We start from the raw sequence: 22,185 nt of genomic DNA, 5'->3' as shown, positions 1-22,185 counted from the left end.
TGATTATCTTTAGTCTAGTTGAGATTTGCCACCAGAAAACAGCTTTCGTCCCCTTCATTTGTTTATATTTTATCTAGTGTTATTATTTGTTATTTTGTTGTTATTATTGCTTTAATTATTATTCCAGTGTTTTCCAGAAAATCATTCAAAAACATGTATTTTGTTAGTAATTATAGTTGTGATGAATTGCTGACACTACTTCTACACATATAATTTTTTCCCGTTATGCCATTTGCTTTCCATAACTGCAAATGTTGTATATACCTTTAAAAATATATTCCTTTTTACTTATCTCATAACTGTGAAGACAAAACTATCTCAGCTTGGATGAATATTCTTACCACCTTTTTCCTTCCAGCAATATCTCTTTTTTCCTCTACCTATAGTTACACAGTTCTATTATAGTTTCATTTACATTTCACAGCTGACTACTTTTTCCTGAGGACAAACCCCAGCTTTTAGTGAGCAGTCCCCCTAGAGTACAGATCCAAGAATAAAGTTTCAAGGCAGTCACGCACCTCTGCATATCCACAAAGCTGTGTGAATCTCAGAAGCTTGGTGAATAGTAGTGTCCAGAAATGAGGTGGAACAACTTCTTATTGAAGTCCATTGAAGTCCCTGATTCTGAGGCTAATGTCCACCTGAAGGAGATGGTCAAAATTGGATTTCTGATGTTATCATATTGTCATCACTAACCTTTTAAACAGGATCCACATTCCATATTTCCAGGAAATCTGTTACTTAAGCAGATTTTCTAAATCTCATCTAACAAACCAAGACTGTGCTTTTAATCATACTTTTCTTACTTTAGAGTTTTCTTTAAGTCAAACTATTCAGGAGCTTTCTAATACTCTGTCTTGGAGTTTTATTACTATTAGAAAATGAGTTGAAAGATTCATAGATTTAGGGAGGCATTGTTAGAAGAAACCAAACAAACCAGTGAACCAGAAGACCCTGAAAGAAAAATGAACTTCTAGTTCATTAGAGGTCATAGGAAATGGCAAAAAGCTTCCATTTGCAGGGGTAGGAGAGACTTTTCTGTCCTTGAGGAAGGATATAAAGGAGTTGTTTCAACTTATACACAATTATTTTGAGTCTGAGGGGAAGGGAAGGGAAGGGAAGGGAAGGGAAGGGAAGGGAAGGGAAGGGAAGGGAAGGGAAGGGAAGGGAAGGGAAGGGAAGGGAAGGGAAGGGAAGGGAAGGGAAGGGAAGGGAAGGGAAGGGAAGGGAAGGGAAGGGAAGGGAAGGAAGAAAAAGACATACATACATTAATTCTTGGAGAAATAATTGAAATAGTACCTACTGTGTTTTGACAAGATCTGTAAAATTAAGAGGATGCTTTCCTATTAAAACACATCGAAACCACTTGTTACACAGCTTAAAGTAGCACATAGTACACAAAATTTTTTCTGTAACTATCAGCTGTTTACATGGATCCAATTTAGATTCTTCAATTCCCACATCTGCCAACTATGAAGTCTGCCAAAACACAGCATTCAAAGACAAGGTCATTAAATAATCTTTCTATAAAGGAAAAAAAAATCTATATGGTTACCTGTGTCTTCTCAGACTCTGTGAGGAGTAGGGTATATGCAAAACCAGAAATGTTTAACAAAACAAGATACCTGTGAGTATGCACACTTCCAGAGATAGGTGGCCAAGAAGTAGGGGCTGAGGCAGAGGAGGGAGTTTAGACCGCAGTGTCAAATACATGCATCTGATGTACACTGAAATTACCTCATTAGTACTTTTTAAAATGTGACTTTATCATTTGCAGTAATCTTCTAAAAAGGTGAGGAATGAGAGAGGAGACATTTCATTCTTTCCTTCCCATTTGACAAAGATACTCTGTTGACTGATTATGGAAGGCAAGGTGTAAAATCTGGTGTGGAGATCTCATTACAAAGTATGGAGCTCAGATGTAGGAGCCTTCTCTTTTCAAAAGACTTGAATTTCATCAGGAGGGAGAGAGCCACATTTGACTCCTCTTGGGTGATCATTCCTTTCAAACCTGTCTCTGATCTGCAGAGGGTAAATGTTTTTTTCCCCATTAACCCTCTCTGAGAAGTCAGCTTGACTTTCTACCAGGGAAATCCTTTCAAAAGGCCCAGGTTACACCAGAAAACCTTTCAGCGGGTCTCACATACCCAGGTTATACTGAGGGGAAAAACATTATCATTATAATTTCAGAAAAAAAATGGCGGTCATCATTTGACTTGCTCTTGGTAGTTGTACCTTTCAGTGACCCACTGAGAGTCAATGTCCTTCTCCTCACAACCCTCTCTGAGGTTGACTTTCTCCCACAGAAAACCCTTCAGTTGGTCCAGGTCACACCAGAAAACCCTAAATTTCTTTGAACCACACTGATCACTCCACCACATCCAAGGGATCCTGTGTGATTTTACAATTATGTAATGTTCTGGTCTGGCCAGTGGGTTTAGGGGAAGGTAGCTTGATTGACTCTGGGTGGTTTGTGAGAGAAACAAGACGAATTCTCAAGACTAGAGTGAAATGACACTGAATTACCAGAATATATCTTATATCTATCTATCTATTATATCTATCTATCTGTCTATCTCTATGTGGGTGTGTGGCAGGTTTATTTTATAGCAGTTTGATTGCAATGGAAAGAAGGTATGTGGCCACTGTTGTTATAATCTATAGAAATATAAAAAAAAATCATTTAAGAAAATATATCAGGAAAATAAAAAAGAGAAAGAAACAACAGAAAAAAACAGAAGTAGAGAGTAGAGAGAAAAGTTATCACTGCACGAGGATCCAGCAATGAGACTATTGCAACTGAGATGTCCATTGCTTTTGACAGTGGTCACAGGGGCCTTAGGATGAGGGAAGAGACATAGATCTGACTCTATGTTACAGAAGATTTGATTTATTATTTTATGATATTTATTACATTAAAACTATACTAAATAATAGAAAGAAAAGTTTCATCTCAGAAAGCTAGCTAAGCTAAGAATAAAAAAGAAAAAAATGATAACAAAGGCAACTGCCTCAGACTCTCTGTCCGAGCCAGCTCTGCTGTGATTGGCCATTAATTCTAAACATCTGCATGAGACCAATCACAGATGCACCTGTTGCATTCCACAGCAGCAGACAATCATTGTTTACATTCTGTCCCTGAAGCCTCTCAGCTTCTCAAGAAGAAAAATCTTAAAGAAAGATTTTTAATAAAAAGATGTCTGCGACAATTGCTCAAAGTGATGATTGTGGTCTTGATCCATTGAGGATGGGGAAAGCCCCCACAACATAAAGTTCAGAGTTTTTCTTTGATAGTTTATTACATTTATGACATTTTCTAATGTTTCTCAGTATAGTGTAGCCAGTCATGCCTTATCAGAAGGGATGAATACCTTCAGGCCTATGTGTGAATGTCTAGATAACTCCCCTGGGAATGAAGTTTTTCATCTGAGCCAGTTGCCTTTTCCCTTATCTGGCTCAAAAGCCAGCTTGTTGCTAAACAAAGGTTGGTTTGTAGTGGTCATCATCTGGTGTTGGGTCCTCACCCCCTCTGCACCAGGGCTGCTCTTATGCAGAGGTTTCACCACCACGCATCCAAAATGCCTCCTTCTCCTCCCCTTCCTTTGGAGGGGGGTGCAAACCTGGCCTCAGCAAAGCACCCTGCTGCTTTTGCAAATGAATGATTGTTTGAGTTATTAACCCTTAACATTCCAGTCTCTCATAAGAGGGAAGAAACATTTGAATTTGTTCTTCAACTCTCCTTTATGTGATTATCTCAACAATTATATTATTTGATTTGCAATTCCGTCTGCTTGCCTACGCTTTCCCTGCTCACTATCACTTTAAGAAACTGTGTAATTTTACCTATATATGACAAATAATGAAAATATTATTTGTGCACTACAGATTACACAGTGTACACTATATTCAGCTCAAATAAGCCTTTAATGGTAAGGATTGATCAGAGTTCAAACACAGCATATAAAAGAGTAGTTATAGTATAAAATAGTTATATTATAAAATCTTAGTTTTGAGTGCTGGGTCTTTTTTGTTTGGTTTGATTTTTAACCTGTGTTATTTCCTGTCCCCGATGAGTCATTTCAACTCAAGCTGTAAAAAACCTAATCCCTAAATCAATTCCTAAATCAAGCAGTAAAAAACTTAAAAGGTAAAGCTGAATAGAAAGCACCCCTATATATTTTCATTTTGAATTTAAGTAGTGTTGCTCCTTTATTAAATTTTATGTGGCACTTGAATTTTAATAGTGTTTGAGTGAAATCTTCACTGAGGTATTGCTCACTGGTATTCACATTAATATCACGTTAATTTATCATATTCAGTTGTTATATTAAATAGTACTTGAATAATTGGCAGGGTGCTACAATAAAATGCTGACACCATTTAATAAGCTGTTTCTTTTTAATAGTTTAGTTAGTATTCATTGCAAAATCATCAATTGTAATTAATGTACTCTGTCATGCTGTAGCATTGAGTTAATTTCCAGTGAGATTGAAACAAGTGGAAACCCTGTTAGTGTGAATAGCACTGGAAATTTCTGTGAGACCCCTGAGATCTGACATTCATTGTTTTCTTTAAAGTCTCTGTAGCATAAAATCTGGATTTGAGTTCACCTTTAAGAAGTCAAACTAAGTCTGGAAATTGCTGTTCATTTTTAGCTAGAGTTTAGGCAGAGAGAGCTCCCAGTTAAGAGCTGCTCATGAACAAGAAATCTTATATAACATCAGTAGATGAGTCTCTGAATCTTCAGACAGAAACAAGGATGTTCATGCATTCAGGATCCACTGTATTTCAGAATTTTTTATTTAAATGCTATGTTATGTTTATAGGCTGTTTTCTGTTTTATACTATGTATTTCATAGTTATTTGATGTTTTTTATAATTTCTGGGTTTTTTTCTCTTAAAATACTGCATTTTTTAAAATGCAATCAAAAGGTTGCATTATTTAATCCCTTCTTTCAGTTTTTGACTGAATATTGAGAATTTGCTTGAGTTAGTATTTGAGTCTTACTGTCTAATCTTAAAAAGATATAAAATAAAATCTTTAAAATATATTTGCCATATAATAATAACAGGTTTGAGTTGACTCTATCTGAAAACTGAAACTTTAGTATTCAGGAATCACTACAGATTTCAGCTGGAGTGACTTTTATGAGACCTCAATTACCTTTATCTGAGGCCTGGTATGAAGTAATAGCCACCTAAAGTTAGAAGGAATAAAGATTGCCTCAAGTAACCCTTTTGCCTTCTTTCTATGGCTTAAGGTTATGTCTGCTATATGTTGTTTCCTGCCAAGACAAATAATCTAGGGATGTTATGTCCAAAGATTATTATCAGATGATACTAGAAAGAGTAGACAAAAATATCAAAATAATTTAAATACAAAAAAAATGCCCATACCTTGGTTTGTGCCAATAATCCCCTGAGGCCAATTAACATCATAGGGTTTGTTTTGAGAATGTGAGTAGTGCCTTTTTTCAGTGGCATATGGATTGAGAACTAATTAAGCAAACCACAGAAAAGGATTTGCTGCTGTTTAGGCCTTCCTTTCCTGCTTCATTGTTTTGTGCATTTGAATGGTACAAAAAATACAGGATAAGAGGTTTGTTTTCAGCAAAGAATTTCGGTAGGGTTTTCACTGAGGCATTCTAACCTCACCACCATCATACAGGTGTTGCTTAAAGAATACTAAGAGAGGCTGACATGACCATGCTTTAGTAGTGCAGTCCACAGCTGATGACCTAACTTTACTTGAAATCTATCTCAGAGAAGCAAAGAGAAGAAAGGAGAAAGAAAAAACAGGGAATGCCACTCCTCAGGCACCAACTGGTAAGAGTGAGGAAAGAATCCTCAGACAAAAAACTCTCTCCAGTAAAGGTAGTGGTGGCAATAATAATGATAATAGTAATGAGGAAAAATCCCAATATCTTCTTGCTTTCTTCCTGATACAGTTACATTTTTCATGCAGACCTTCTCAAGATTCTCACTGGTAGCTTATGATACTGTTTACACCAAATAGATCACATGTGTGTGCTGCAGACTAAATAGTATTTAACGTGATATATTGGTGCATATATTTTATTGTATAATATTTATTGTGCATTAAAATAACTATTAACTGCTCATTAACTACAACATTCTATTCAAGTATGAAGTTACAGGATAAACAGTACCAGATCTGGAATGATGTGATCTCTGGGTAGAGTTACAGGCTAAAATTACAAGGCTAAAAAATGAGCAGTGGGATGAGAACAGTGTGATTTAAGAATCAAGGGCAATCACTTTTTAGGAGAAACCCAGCATAACATTGTTTCAAAATTCAGTAGGTGAGAAAATCAGCACTTGTGAAACCAGAGTGAAGGTAATGCTGCAGCCACCCGCCAGTGTGCAGATGAAAAGTTATAGGTGCACCCTCAATGTGGAGGGCAGGCAGCAGAGTTGCAGATGAAGGACTGCTGACAATACAGACTCAGCCACTGTGTAGTGAGTTGCTGTGGAAACTCTATGTGCACCGCAGTTTGATGCAGTGTTCCAGTTAAGAGGAAGTTTCAGCTCCTAGACTATATCACAGTTTGTAAATGAATCCATGCTTGAGTCCAGTCATGTATTGTGTCTGCCCTGAAGAAGTCATATGCCCAGCTTTAGAGACCCCTCACTGAGTGTGGGGGAGCCCTAAGTTTTTGCCATTATGTGAAGGGAGAGCATACGATGCTTTATCTGTGATCCCCTTTGCTCTTTTATTGATGTTGCATAACCATCCTACTGGATAACAATATTGTCAAACAGAAATATAAAGAATGTCTGAGCTCAGCTTCTTCTCATACTTCTCATAACCTGCTGCACAATTTTGCAAATACAATAAAAGTATTCTGCACTCAGTAGAGTGCTTTGTGTCAGAGAAGCCTTTAAACTGACAACATACGACTTTTATTTGATCTCTGCTTTGGAGATCTGCTTAAAATCCTGTCCAACCTTTTAGCAAGATGTATGGAAGAAAAAATAATAAAGTAAACTTTCCCATTAAACAAAGTTATTGTTACATTTTACATGAACTGAATTTCAAAGCATTTCAAAAATCCCTGAATTTTGTTTGTTTTATAGTTTGTGCTCATATTTAGGAAGTGTTTGATGATCTTCAAAAGATCTACCCTCTGCAGTTTCCTTTTATCCAATTTCAAGTGAGACAATGAAAGAAAGAAAGAAAAAAGTTACTTATTTAGATAGAATTTTGTAACTTCATTAAGCACAAGAACAAAGAATGGGGTCAAGTATCTCTTCCAGACAGATTACTCTCTCTGAAAGGGAATTAAAGAACAGTTTGATAAAGCAGCATTTTTCAGTCTGCTGCACTTCTTATCAAGGTTATAACAGACAACTTGGAAACTGTAGTAATTAAAGCATGTAGTTCCTCTAAAATCTTTTAGAGGAGGAAACAGTCAATATGAGTATTTCTTTTGCTTTCATGGTTTTCTGGTTCACTGGTGGGTTTTTTTCAATTTATTTTTCTGTTTTTTTTTTTCTCTCAACATAATTTTACATATTCTCTGGTGAAAAATATATTGGATATTACACTTCTTTTTGGTCACAGGATATAATTGAAATACATGATTAAATTGAAATATACAAAATGAGAGCTGGATCTTAATTGTTTAATTTAGAGAGTAGCTTTAGGTGTTACTGACCATATTGATAGTAAAAAAACCTAAAACTTTGAATCAATGTACTTTGTATCTTGAAAAGTTAATAGATAAAAGTAAAATAGATTGGTACAGAAACAAAGGAAAGGGAGATATGCAGCACAGAGAAGAGATCTCTGTTATGTCATAACATGTATTTCAGTGCTACATTTTTGAGGTATTATATCATATGCAGATTTTAAGTTCTTTAGTTATACCTACATTATACTAATCTATGCATATCACATAACCACACAGAGAGCACTGTGAAATATATACATTTTCTTTAAAGGCTACAGCTTGAGGTGTTAGTCCTGAAAATACTATTTACATAGAGTATATTCAATGGGTATGTTGTAGTTTACCCGTTCACCTAAATTCACCCTGATACTTCCAACACAAGGTTGTGGATCAAAATATGGGGACAGAATATCAACAGTAATTACTTTAAGATCAGTAAAGATTATTTCTCCTGGCAAATTCCATACCAGTCAATGTTTGCATAATTTAAGACTTGTAGATACTAATAGAGATATAGTTGATTTTTATCAAAGAAATGGTGCATATTGGTAATATTCAGTGAATTGTAGTTAATAAATGAAATTATAATCACATACAAGATATTTTTTCTCATGTGGGGGAGTGAGAAATCTTTTTCATCTTTCTGGGCTGGGGAGGCAGTTCATGTTGTCAAGAGGAAAGCAGGTTTCTGGAACTGAGCAGGTATCTGGAAGGCACTGAAGTATGGAAGGGGCCTCTGCAGTCAAGAACTAAAGAGCTCTTTAGTTCTTGATATAACATGATAGCATTTTTCTGTTTGAGATAAAAAAGTCAGTAGTTACTCATAGAACACATGTGCTAGATAGGTAATGTTGCATTACATCTTTTAAGGCTGGCGGTGCTTTAGTTTTCAGTTACCATAGGTGGACAAGCTATGTCCCTTCTTTACACAAAACTGCTACAGCTGGATCTCTCATTTAGAATATAAGAGATGTGGCTTCATTTGCTTTGTATCTATAAAAGAATTTTAAAGTGTATCTGATGCTTGCTAGCAGAATCATCTTGTCAATGTTGCCAAAGGCTCTTGTTTCATTTTGCATAGGGAATTAAAAATCGGAGGTGAAGAAATGGAAGTGAACGTGAATATATTTTTCCAGTCTAGTAGTTCAGTGCTCACAAGGTAACAGTGAATATTGATTCATGAGTTACTTCAGATTTTTTTTTCCCAACTGTTAAATGTATGAGTTTCTTCAAAGAAGTATTCCTTCTCCCTTATTTAATGCCCTACCCACTGTGCTAAAGAGATTAGTCAGCATTTGTTTGCTTTGTGACTGATTTTCAAATCTCTCTGTGTGAGGCAGAAGTCGTAGGAGATTCATGTTCAAATCCCCAGAGGCAAAGTGAATTGAATTTAGGTGTCACACATCCTGGCTGCATGTGTTAATTATGATATAAAAAAGTAGCAGCAGTATCAGCTAGTGTAAATATTTTTAAAGAAAAAACATGAAAACGTTTTCCCACACCATTCAGTAAAATATTAGGATCTTGAAAGGGAGACATTCCTTTGACTGCTTAAGCTTTTCCTGCTGCCAAGGCCAGACTCAGTATTGCATTTCATTGAGTTTCTAGTTCATAATTATGAGAAGCGTGGCAATGCAGTTCTGGATAGCAGTGTGTGGGAGCAGTTAGAAAAATGGTCAATTGAAGTCCTTGGGTCATAGGGTCTGCTGTATATCTGGGCATTGGTGACAAGTAACAGAGATTTCAATTAGCACACTTAGAAGCTCCAACAGCCTGGAGAAAAAAGGAATTTTCTATCGATGAAGACAACATTTCTTTGAAAAAAATCTCCTGGCCAAGACATTGGGGGAGCTAATTAAACATGGCCTTGACTTGATATCCTAAGATTAGCAAAATACAGCTAGAAAACTTTAACCTGACCTGTGACAGGCTTTGAATATATTGAGGAAAGGAAATTACAAAGAAGGGCTTAACTTCCTTTGAAAGCCTCTTTCTGGGGTCTGTGTTAGTGATTTGCTGACTGACACAAGATGAGGTAGGGAACTTGACTGGCCAGATGACACGAGCAAGCCTTTGTCACGATAATGAATGGAATGATGGGGCCTGATGAAACTGAATAGCTGTCAGATATTTGCAAGGGATTTGAAAAAGGGTAACATGAATATGGTTTTATAGCATGGGTTGGAAGTATATGAGTGCCAACTTGAGTTCAGAGAACTTTGCCATGTAATTGAAGTTTAGTAAATAACTGATCATGTTAGAATACATCTGCTTCTTTCTGAGAGTACCATATTTTAGAAGGGTAGTAGTATTTTGATTTTAGTTTGTAACTCTCATTATCCCTTATATGTCAATACTTTTATTCACAGATCTAAAATTACCATGGCTTTGAACCTTGGAACATAGACCTATTGATCAAGAAATGTGTCAAGTTCTAGATTTTGGAAAGCTCATTGTACACTTTCTCTATAACTGCATATGTCTTAGTGGTTTACAGTCACTGAAAAAAAAAATAGAATATTGCATGAACATTAAGTAAGAAAAAATCCTTTGCTTCCATACTTTTTTCTCTTCAACGATGTACTTGTGTTTTTCTAGTTCTTTAAAGGAGGTAGATAAGAAGATACTGATGGAGCCTAAGGGACCGTTGGTTTTTTGCATGCCTTTACCTAGGCAAACACTTGTTTGCAGAAAGGTAGTGTAGAGTACTGGTGTTGTAAATGTTTTACATTAATGTGGCATTAATTTTGTCATTGCTTTGAATTACATTTTATAAACTTAATCAGTCTCACCTTCTTCCTAAAATCCAAGACAAAAATAGCTACATATGGATATGTACAGACCAACAGGTACAGAGAGACATTTATATGAAGCCCTATGTAATAAGTATCACACACTTGACATGCTTTACCAAAGAAGTATTGAAATAAAAAATCTAGTTTCTCAGTGTACTACAGTTCTTTGAAACATTTAGGCAATGTAAAGTGACTTTAAACATGTTAGAAATACCTTATGCATCCTACATTCTCCAACAAGGAAAGAGTTCATCTGTCTGAAGCTTGGTGGCAACCCCTCCAACACCCTTCTGCCTGTTAAATATAATGTAGCTCAAATTTGAAGCTAAGGAAGGGGAGAATATAAAGCTCTAGATTAAAACAGCGAATGAGTTCTAACTTTACATGCTAGGTAAAGATCCTGAGCCAGTTTATTGGTGATTTCCTTTTTCATTTTGCCTAAGGAGATCCCAAACGCAGACTAAAAATAAGGCTTCTTGTAAGATTGTTTTTGACTCATTCCCCCTTCCCTTGTTCCCCTTTTCATCCTTACTTCCCTCCTTTGCACTTCCCTTCGTCCATCCCTGCTGTCCTCTCCTTCTCCTTCTTACTCCCTTTCTTTCTTCAGATTCATTGTAGGGAGGAAGTAAAAAATACACTCTAATTTTTATACTTTTCAAAAGCAAGAGGGACATAAATTTGGTATCTGAAGCCTCGGAAATGTAAAACCAAAATGTTTAGACTGCTTCTTTGCAAATATAAATCATATATTGCTTCTTGAATTCTTCTCTAATAAATGCTTTACCATCCTAAAACCCCTAAAAATCTATTAAATATTTTTAGAAAAAAAACAGATTTTTTCTAAACCTACACCTTCTTTGACAGGGCGTATCTGTTATTTTACAATTATACATTAATTTATTATTATTTTATCTTTTTTGTTTTTACAAAAGTCCAAATAAGGTCTAATGATGTTTTGGTCAAAAAACCACAAGGTATTTTATCCCTAGACTGAAAAATGAGATATCAATATCAATTTCATACAGCTAAAAACAAGCTGAAGATTAATTGTTGATATGTTAATGATAATGTGGGATTTTATAAGGTATTTTTAGGTCATTTTTAAGTAGTTTTAATATCTGTTTGAACAGTACACCAATATTATTTGCTGTCTGTTTAGGTGTTTTCATCTATGTGGTGGAATTTATGTTGCATATCTGGCATATTTGGCTTAATTTTATTAGTATTTATTCAAAATTCAAGCTGAGTCCATGGTCTGGAACATACAACTCCTCCTGCTCTTTATTATTTTCTTTACTGGGGAGCTGCAACAAGAAATGTCTAATGAAAGTGTCAATTGGTGCCTACTACAGATGGCTGTGAAAAAGACTCACCTACTCTTTACCCAGAAAGGAAAGGATCTGTCTCTTTGGCATTGACTGATGTCAATGAATGTTGGTTTGTTTTTTTGTTTTTTTTTTTTTTTTATTCCAGGTAGAGAAAAACATGTTTGACTGCTCTTGATTTAGTACCAGATTGTTTTTTGATTTGTTTTTTGTTTCTGGTTTTTTTTTTTGAGCTTACGGTCTGCTTTTTAAAATACTTATTTGCAAAGCTGAATACAAAGGTAAAATCAATATTATGCCTATTTGAAATATGACCACAATAACTATATTTCAATAAAGCATTCTATTTTTATGGATCCAGGCTAACCTGCATTATTGGTTAGTCTGATGGGAGGACTAGGGGATACATTGAAGGTAAAAGCACATAAGTGCACATAATAAACAGACCCAGTGAAATGCAGGAGATGGCAACTTTGATAGGGTTTCTAGGAGGTGGTCCTACAGATGAGCCCTGATAGAAATATACTTTTCCTAGATAGCCTGTTAGAGATTTCTGATAGACTGATAGAGTCTAAATATTATTGCTAGTAACTCATATTTTCTTGAATTGGATAATTCACTTCTTTTGTTTTAATGTGTCTATTTTCTTTAGCTGAATGTGGAGCAACTGTCTCTGGAAATGAAGGAACATTATTGTCTCCAAATTTTCCATCTAATTATGACAACAACCATGAATGTATCTATAAAATTGAAACTGAGGCTGGAAAAGGGATCCATCTTAGAGCCAGGACCTTTCAGCTGCATGAGGGAGATATTGTTAAGGTAATAAGAAAAATTATTTCACTTTCTATGCTAACTATTCACATTGCATGAATAAATTTGTTTCCAATGGCAATTATCTTTCTTTTCATATCCAATAGGTGGATAGCGTCACTGCCTTGATACTAGATTCAAAGAAACTATCGGAGGCATTGTGATTTCACTTACATTTCCAGATGTATTAGACTGTTTAAAGTGGTTTAAATCTTAAAAGGAAACCTAAAATTTGAACTTGGATTTTGAATATCAAGTATTTTTCTCTCTTTACACAATATTTATAAGTGTAGCACAGGGATTTTTTTTTCCCTAAATGGAAACTAACATTACAATATTGACTATAACTTATAGTAATAGAACTATAACTTAGTTATAGAAGCTGTCTTTCATTCTTTTACATTGCAGGCACCATTTGAAACATGGCCTAAATATATATAGATTTTGAGCATCTACTTTTCTACAGCATGGTAATAAGTTGCTTTTTTCTAATAGTAGCTTTTGCATTCTTGTATGTACTGAAAATCCTAATATTCATCTGAAGTACTGACCATATATTAAATTAGTATTTCAATTTTAACGTCCCCAAATTTTTGGTTAATTAATACTTAAAATCACAAAGTATTCAGAATTCAGGTAGCAATTTCCTTTCTGGATATCTTCCAGCAACCCATTTAACTTGTTAGAAATTGCTGTCTCTTAATTTTTTTAATTTGCACCAAGTGCTTCTCACAAGGAGTTTAAAGATATGATTGTTATGGATCAAATATTGGTGGCTATACTTTTATCCATTTCATCATCTTAAGAGCTTCCTTGTGTAATTAAGTGTGACAATTAATTTCCTGCAAAAAACAAGGCATTTACAGACAGGATGAAGGTGGAGAGGAAAAAAAGGCTTCATTTTAATATAGACATTTATATCTTTGTTAATATATCTCTTCTTTTCAACAAGTACTTCATTTGACCATGAAATAAGCAAAACTTATAGTTCAGTTTATAGATTAGAAAGTTACAATCAAAAGAACAGCATTTTCTCCATCTTTACCCACAAAAACATTGATAATAAATGCTACCATGTATAAAACACTGCAAGACCTTGGTTTTGCTTGTAGACCAAAGGGAATTGAGTAGCTGGACGAAATATGTGGTTTGTATTGTCCTTTGCTCCTATTATCCATGGTCTGACAGTGCAGATCCCCAAAAGTATTTTTGCTTTGAAGAGATGCAGCAGGGAAGAAAGAACTTAATTGCCCTCTGAGTTGCTAGAATGTGGTATGTAAGTCTCCCAGAAGCTTTGCAGATATATGGTTTGTAAATAATTTAATAAACGACTTAAAAATCTACAACAAAAAATCCCTTAGAAAACTCTAAAGAAACATTCAAGAAACTCAGTTATCCTTCAGAAAAATCTCATGAGTAATGTCTCCAGCATACTTAGCGATATTCCCTGGAGATACAAGAAAGATTTGCCTGAGACAAAACTGTTCTGAGCAACCTGTTAGATACTTTATTTTATAGCCCTTTTAGCACAATTCTTCAGAGGATCCAAAGGAAGCAAAGGCAAAATTGTGGTGATGTCTGAACTGCAAGGACTGTTCTCTGGTTTTGAGTCAGTTCCCACTGCACAGCTTCCATTTATACAATTAAGCTCTCTTCCACCAATTAAGGTCTCTGTACTACCTGCATTGATGAAAACAAAGTCTATTTCCTCTCTATTCCCATGCCGGGATGTCCTTTTACATATTTCCATTGGAATCAGCATGTTGGCAGGGTTATGGACTTTCAAGCTTGCTTTCTTTCCTATCTGCAACCAAAATATGAGCAAAATATGTTATAAATCCCAGCTTTCTATGGTGTGCTCCACAGAAGGAAGCTGCAAGATTGCCTTGCTGACAGCTTGAAAGAGATGCACTAAGCTTAAAAGTATTTATAAACCTTGTGCTGAAATATAGGGCATTTTCCCAGCTCAGTATCTCATTCTGCTTTACAAGAAAATCTGTAGGTACATAATGTTGCACTGGGTGCGAGTGCCCATCCCTGGCAGCAGCTGTGGCTCTGTGAGGGGAGGCCGGGGCTGCCCCAGCCAGGCACAGCCTGTTCCAGCCAGGCACAGCTGGTTCCAGCCAAATCCATCTGCCCACTGCAGGGCATGGCTGAGCCACGGCTGGGGTGGGGGCACCTTGGGGAAATGTAGCTAAAGAAGGGCAAAAAATGCTGCATAGAAGTACATGATAAAGTGGGCTGATAAAAGCCTGTAATAATAATGTAATAATCCTGTGAGAAATGACTGCTCAATTTTAAAATTTTAATAAACCTTAACAAAAAATACAACAAAAGGACTAAATAAGGAAAAATTAGAGCATTGGGAGCCCCCAAGACTATCTGCCACGTGCTCATCTTCAAATGGATGCTCTGCCTCTAGTCCCTCCTAAAGTCCTGTCAGTCAACTCCTTCCTTGCCATCCATTGGTGGAGATCACTTTCTCATATCTTGATTGGAAGTCAGGTGTTACCATAGTAACAAGCCAACCCTCCCCAAATTCCCTGACTACCAAGGCCATCCCGTGATAACAGTGCAAGGGGGAGGACATATTACAGTAACATAACTATACATCTACAAAACTTCTTTTAACATACATGTGATGTTCACCCCTTAATTGTGAGAGCCAACCACCTCATTACTCATCTCTAAGAATCCCAAGATCAACCCACCGGGAGTGTCAGACAAAGCATATAACATTACAGTTTGAGGTAAGATCACTTCAAACTCCATGAGAAGGTAGTGAAAGGATTTCAGAATGTTAGCAATGTCCACAAACTATACAGGCCTTGCCTGCCCAGCTCCCAAGGAATATTTTAAAAGTGTTTCCCTTTGGAATGATTTTATGCTATAAAATCCCTGCAGTTACGGAAATTGGGTAAGTTTAGTTGTAAGTAATTTCTTTTTACTGTCAGAATAAGAAACCTCAAGAAACGTCAAGAAACTCTAGCCAGCATTTCCTTCTCCTTCAGGTGAGTGTTGTACATTCCCACAGCAGGTGCAGATACATTAACACTGTTATTGGAGCATTTCTCCTCATGAATAACTGTAGTGCTGTCCGGTTCTTTTGTCTGCATTTTTTAGCCCCAGTAAGAAAAACAAACTCTTTCAGTTCCTCAAAAATAGGGAAAAAGAGGCATCCCTGAATACTTTGGCTAAATTAATTCTAAACATAGCTCCAAACAACACTGTGATCATCCCTCACTGTCCCCCAGACCAGCTTCTGCAGTTTGACTTCACCTCTAATATTAAATTCTTGCATCTTGCACAATAAGGTAGCTCACTGGAACTGTGTCTCAGAAACAGTTCCTGGCCTATGCAGCCTCTGCACCTATGCTTTCTCAGGGAAGATTTGTGAAGGTGTTAGTAAGTCTGTTTTAATGTGTTCCAGGGATGCACTGACAATAGATACTGTGTAGACAATCAGGTTGTGATGACTTGACTCCTACTCTATTGCTATTTACTTACTTTGAAAATATAAACTAATCTGCAGCTCTATATATCAGCTCAGTATTCAAGTGGGAATATTGAGGCTGGATATTGTGGCTGTAGAGTGTATGGACTGGCATATAATTTGCAAGAGTATTTCTGGCATCAGTAAGACAAGTGCGTGAGGAAGGGTCAAACCTATTGCTTTCAAGAAGAATGTGTGCAGGTTAATGTCTGTAATTTGTGGGCAAATGTTCTATAGTTGTGACAAAATTTGAACTTGAATTAATGGGATAGAAATTTCAATTCAAGTAAAGTAATAGAAACAGTTTCAACATTTTGAAGGACATATGACAAAAGTGAATACTTGGATTATCTCTTTATTTTAGAGCTTATCCTTTCTCACTCACTAACACTTCATCCTCCTGGTTCTTCCTGTTTTAACTGCCACTTGAAGATTCATAGTTCTTTAAAGTGGCTGCTTATGCCAGAATCTTTATAATGCAATTGCAGTGAATTTTTCAAAGGTAAGAGGAAAAGCAGAACGTAATATTCTGATTTTCATCTCTTTTACAAAATAAACCTTCTTTTTTCCTTCATGACTGAGGAAATTGTAATTGCAGCATGTGAATTGTATTTCAAACAGGTTCTCCTAATTAAGTTATATGTATGTACTAAATACGAATGAATAGTGATAAATAGTGTAGACTAGTTTATTGAATTCTGTACCTCTGGAATCAGTGGCATATGACATGACACAATGGTTGTACACAAGCTATTGGGAGTGATCCTGGGCCCACATTAATTAGCATCCCAAGCAGTGGTGAAAAAGCGTTTTGTTTCCTAGGATGGTTCAACCAACTTTTCAGTGTGGACGAGGGAGATTCAGTGCTTGTATTTGTTCACTAATTATATTTCACTTGCTTCATAAGTACTTGCTTATGTCTGTAATGTGAACAGCAGATGGACAAGTGTCACCAAAAAATGTACCAGCCTTTTTGTTTTTGTAGTTGTTGGTTTTTTGTGGGTTTTTTTGTTTGTTTGTTTGATTTGTTGTTTTTTTTTTAACAGCTGTTTTCACAGGATCTCTCATATCTAATTTTAATTTAATGAAACCCTCTTTTCTTTTGGGTCTAGATTAATCTTGAGGGATTCTATTACTTAACTTATTAGTTCTCAGGTAGGAAGAGTATCTCTAACAGTCAGTGAGGTAGAACACTGTTGAAAGAAGATGTCCGTAATCTTTAGCTGTGGGGTTTTTTGTTTGTTTGTTTGTTTTATAGATGAATAAAAATATTTTCTTAAACATAGGCAGCATTTTTAATTGATGACAATTATTAGAGCATTTTTAATTAATGATAATTATTAGAGCATTCCATTTCAAGTATTATCTCCCAGATCAAGTATAATATATCAATGGAAATAAATCTTATGGGGAACAAATGATTCTTTACTTCGTACAACAGATTTCCAGCTCTAATAAATAAAGCATAATCTGTCCATGAAATTGATCGGTAGCTCTGTCCCAAGACAATGGTTAGAAGCTTCCAAGTAATTTTTCGGATACTCTTAGCATAGCTTAAAGTTATATTTCTTCCAAGAAAGGTGGACCTTAAGTACATGTAACTGCTTGCATGAACCTTAAATATAATAGGTTGTATCTTCTGATACATCTCATCTGTGTGCCTTGGTATAAGAAAATCTTTGCATCAGTAATAAAGATGGAATGTATTCTTCTATCATTTGCTAGCACAATATATTGTTTTTCAAAAGTTTCTTTTAGAGTAAGTAATTATTTATATCTATGTAGGTTTATAAAAGTAAAAATATGGTTTTTCTTAAAAAAATCTTTATGCATGTTGTTTTTATAATTTTATTTAGTTAATGACATTTGAGATGAACCTGGTACTTTCAAGACATTTACCTATGGATGGCATGCTGGTATTTTCTCCACAGAAAAAATAGAACTGCTTTTAATTGTTGGCCCTCACCTACAAATGTTGCAATGGTCTGTCATCTCAAAGGAAGCATTTCTAAATTTTGCTAATAGATCAAATTGGGCATTCAAATAGGAAGAATTGCCTGTGACCCAGATGTAGCAATTTAGATTGTTAAATGGGTCACTCCTGCTTCTCACTGGAATCAGTATAAATCCGCACCGTATGTCAAGGTCTGCTAGTGGTGGGACAAAGATCCAATGCTTGAAATCTTTACTGTAATGGTAGCTTTTGTGCTGGTTCTCTCCAGTCACTCTTGGACACATGAGATAAGGACAAACTATCACTTCATATCAGAAACCAGCTGCTCAAATCCATTTCTTTCTATTGTATAAGCATTGACATGACATTCCATGTATGGTGTGTATTTACACACTTTATATTGTACTTTATTTTTCTTTGAGAAAGTAGAGGATATTTATTTAATTTAAAGAAGAAATTAGCTTTTTAAGTTCATCTTGAGAAAACAAGCCAACAAACAAAACAAAACTGCAGAAGGCTATTTTTGCACTCTGTGGGTTTCAAGGTTTTGCAATAAGAAAAAAAAAATGTCCTTGGAAAGATTTTGTACTTCTCATGTATTTGTGAGCAGTCAGAATGGCATTCTTAAGAATTTTAGGATTTGAAAAAGTACATATGTTGATATTGTTCAGAGTTTTCACTAAAGTAACATGGCAAATGGGAACATCTCTACATTAATTTGGAAATAGACTCACATATCTTTTTGAAAACTTATCAGTCTTTGTTAAATCCGATAGTAAACCAAAATTGCTGCAGGCTTAGAGCCTGAGATAAAAGATGACAGTTTGACTTAAAATCCCATTATTGCTCTTGATATATTGAGACAGGAGAGAACAGAGTAGTCTGTAAGGGTTTACCTTCAATGGTGATTTCAAAACTTATACTTCTGTTGGCCTTTGTGAATAATCCAGAAAACAATCTGAGTTTACCAAACCTCAGAAGATAGAATTGCATATAAATGTTAATTTCTCTCAAGATGAGCTCACAAAACCAAAAAGGAAAAAGACTATAAAACACTTTAAGGGGCACAGAATATTTAAGATTTCCCTGAACTGTATAATCCAGGGCTATATATCTCTCAAAATAGATACATTAAGGTTTTGGATAAACTATTGGCAATACATTGCTAACTTTGGAATTATTGTATAAATGAAAATCTTTCCTATATTTAGATTTGATGTCCAATTTCATGCTCTTATTTCTGCAAGGTGTATGATGGAAAAGACAGTTCTTCACGCTCTCTTGGAATCTTCACCAAAAATGACATGATGGGAGTTATTCTTAATAGCACCTCTAACCATATGTGGATAGAGTTTAATACCAATGGATCTGATACTGACCAAGGATTTCAGCTGACTTATACAAGTAAGTAGCTCATAAATATGATCTGATTGATTGCTTTGTAGGGAAATTTGTATTTCTCAGCTGTAGTGATTTCTTTTTGAATGTTGAAAGTAATTTCCTAGAATGTACTGTGGTTAAGAGACCGTGCTTTCTTTGTCTACATGACTGGATAGGTGTTAGTAATATAAAAACACTGTTGAAAGCAAATTTGTACATTTTTAAACCTAGAAAGCATAATTATTTTTAAGATTTAGTAATGATGTTGTAACATATATGTGAGTTGAATATATTAGTTGTTAAATTTTAGCAGAAAATGAACAGAAAGTCATGGAAAATGGAAAATTAGATCTCTGCCAGTCAATTTTGACAAGAGAAGAGGAGAAAAAAGAAAAGAAAAGAAAAGAAAAGAAAAGAAAAGAAAAGAAAAGAAAAGAAAAGAAAAGAAAAGAAAAGAAAAGAAAAGAAAAGAAAAGAAAAGAAAAGAAAAGAAAAGAAAAGAAAAGAAAAGAAAAGAAAGGAAAAGAAAAGAAAAGATGAAAATTAGAAAGAAAAAATGAGTACCTAAGTGTACACTTTTAATCTGGCCTGACTGCATGTCAGGATCAGAGTGGAGTATACTGGAAGGAGACCAGAATGAGCAAGTTTTGACAAACAATGCACTTGTCCCACAGACTGTATGCAATTAATTGGATTCTTTTTTGCTGGGAAAACAATGATTTTTTGTGGGGAATAATTTTGGGGATAACTAGTTTGTTTCCAACATACATAAAAGGTTATTTTTCCAGGTTCAAGGAATCTCCAAGTTCCATTTACTTTCAATTTATTATCTTATACATTACTTTCCATGAATTGCTGTTGAATCTTGCAGAGCAGAGCACCACAACATAGTGTGTCACAGAAATTGAATCCTTGCTCAGTTTAGTATATCTGATGTTTTCCCTTTGCTTTGGAGCAAGCTGTGGAATAACATTTTAGATTTTTTTTCTTACAGAACCACTGAAGAATAACTAGGGAAATCTACTCTAATTTGCCTAGAGAAACTGCAGATATTTTCCTTTGGAAGAAAAGGAACAAAAGATCTGTTTTAAAAACAATCTTATTTTAAGGGCTCTGATGTCAAGGGTCTTGAATCAGCTCTTTTTAAAATGCTGCTTCTGTGACCACTTCCACCTAATGTTTATGAATGTAATTTTACTTAAAAATATAATTTTGTCTAATTTCTACGTCCAAATGCTTGATTTTGTTGCACTTTATTTTAAGATTTCCTCTACTGCACCATATTTTTCTGTGTAAAATAAGATACTATAATTCATGTCTTAAGGCTTTTTTTCCTGACTGTTTGTTTGGTTTTTAAACTGTGTTTTCTATTCTTCCAAGTATTTCCACATTTTCTGCAGTGTGTAGACAGAATTTGACATAATCTTCTAACTAAGATTCTATGTAATTATCTTGTAAGTAATTTTAGTACTGGGTAGAGAGGCAAAACTTATTTTCCTATGTCTGCATAACACTTTATATTTTTTTTATTTTGGTTGCCAAGTGTCTAATTTATTTTATCATATGTTATCAATTCGCAGCCATTCATGTTGAAAAGTTTATCTCTAATGACTTTTCTTCCTAATTTCTCTAACATGAGACAATTCCCAGTTTTAAATGCAAACTAATACTTTACTTCTCACATGTATTTTCAGGAAACAAAATTCAATATAATAAATTTTGAGACAGTGGTCATCTAACCAGGTGATTTCCTTCTGCTGTAACTGTTATTACCAAACCCTTCAGTGTGAGATTTTTCACCATTCAAAAATTAATGCAAGTAAAAATTCAAGCATAAGATGCATCTTTTTGCAGTGCTTTGAAAACTGGCTGCAGTGCTGACATTCTTTTTCTGAAAGTCCTATCCTAGTAATATCTTGGAGATTATATATACCAGAAATTTATACTCATTATTCCATGGATTATGAATTTTTTGGTGCACTTAAAATTCAGTTGCCAAACAAATATGTCAATTTTTCATTCAGTAAATACATGAAATACAAAATGATAGTTATCTTTTTGGATTAAAACAGCTATAGTTTGCATCAGAATTAACTGAAAGACTACTCTGAAGTTTATTCACTTTTCAGATTGAACCGTAATGCCAGATACTTTAAAAATACTAAAACAAATCAAAAAGATGAGAAAATATAGTTTCGCTGAAGGAAATAAGAAATATATGCTGGAGGGAATGAAATTGAATAATTAATATCATAAGACAGACATAGGAGAAGTGCTGGTCTAATAAATCAGGTTAATTAGTTCAGGTTACTTCCTATGTGATTGCTGAGTTCTTATTACCTACAAGGCATCATCAACTGCCCTTAATTGTTGGTTTTGTAGTACTTTTCTTTCTACTATTGCTATTGAAAGTAAGTAAAATTGCAGGTTTAAAATGACTAATGTGAAAGTCTGCTATTTTGTTTGTGTGCAAATACCTTTCCATCCTTTTTGATGGTGTGTATTCTGAAGTTATGTTAAATTTAAAAATACAGTAGAAGAAAGAGCTAATGATCAATGAGGACAGAAATGTGGATAAATAAACTTGTATCTCTGTTTTCAGGATCTCATTAACAACATAGTAAAATCAAATTTCATAAACTCAGAATCCAAGATATAAAATCAGAATATAAGTAGATATAAAAAGGAAATCTAAAGGATTCAAGTTCTAAATGAAATCTGATGAAATTTC

At 34.9% G+C, this 22,185-nt stretch overlaps 1 protein-coding gene across 1 annotated transcript in view; it reads left to right on the top strand.

The window, feature by feature from the left end:
* The window catches only part of CSMD1 (CUB and Sushi multiple domains 1), a 1,074,877-nt gene that overhangs the window by 850,374 nt on the left and 202,318 nt on the right, over positions 1 to 22,185 (top strand). Inside the window, exons 22-23 of the mRNA XM_066547292.1 lie at positions 12,467 to 12,636; positions 19,322 to 19,478. Of these exons, the coding sequence (XP_066403389.1) occupies positions 12,467 to 12,636; positions 19,322 to 19,478 (327 nt within the window). The remainder of the gene's footprint in view (positions 1 to 12,466; positions 12,637 to 19,321; positions 19,479 to 22,185) is intronic.

This window comes from Molothrus aeneus, chromosome 3 (genome assembly GCF_037042795.1).
Source record: "Molothrus aeneus isolate 106 chromosome 3, BPBGC_Maene_1.0, whole genome shotgun sequence".
Classification (NCBI taxonomy): domain Eukaryota; kingdom Metazoa; phylum Chordata; class Aves; order Passeriformes; family Icteridae; genus Molothrus; species Molothrus aeneus.
Note: the sequence above shows the minus strand (reverse complement) of the source record. Positions and strands in the feature narration are given on the sequence as shown.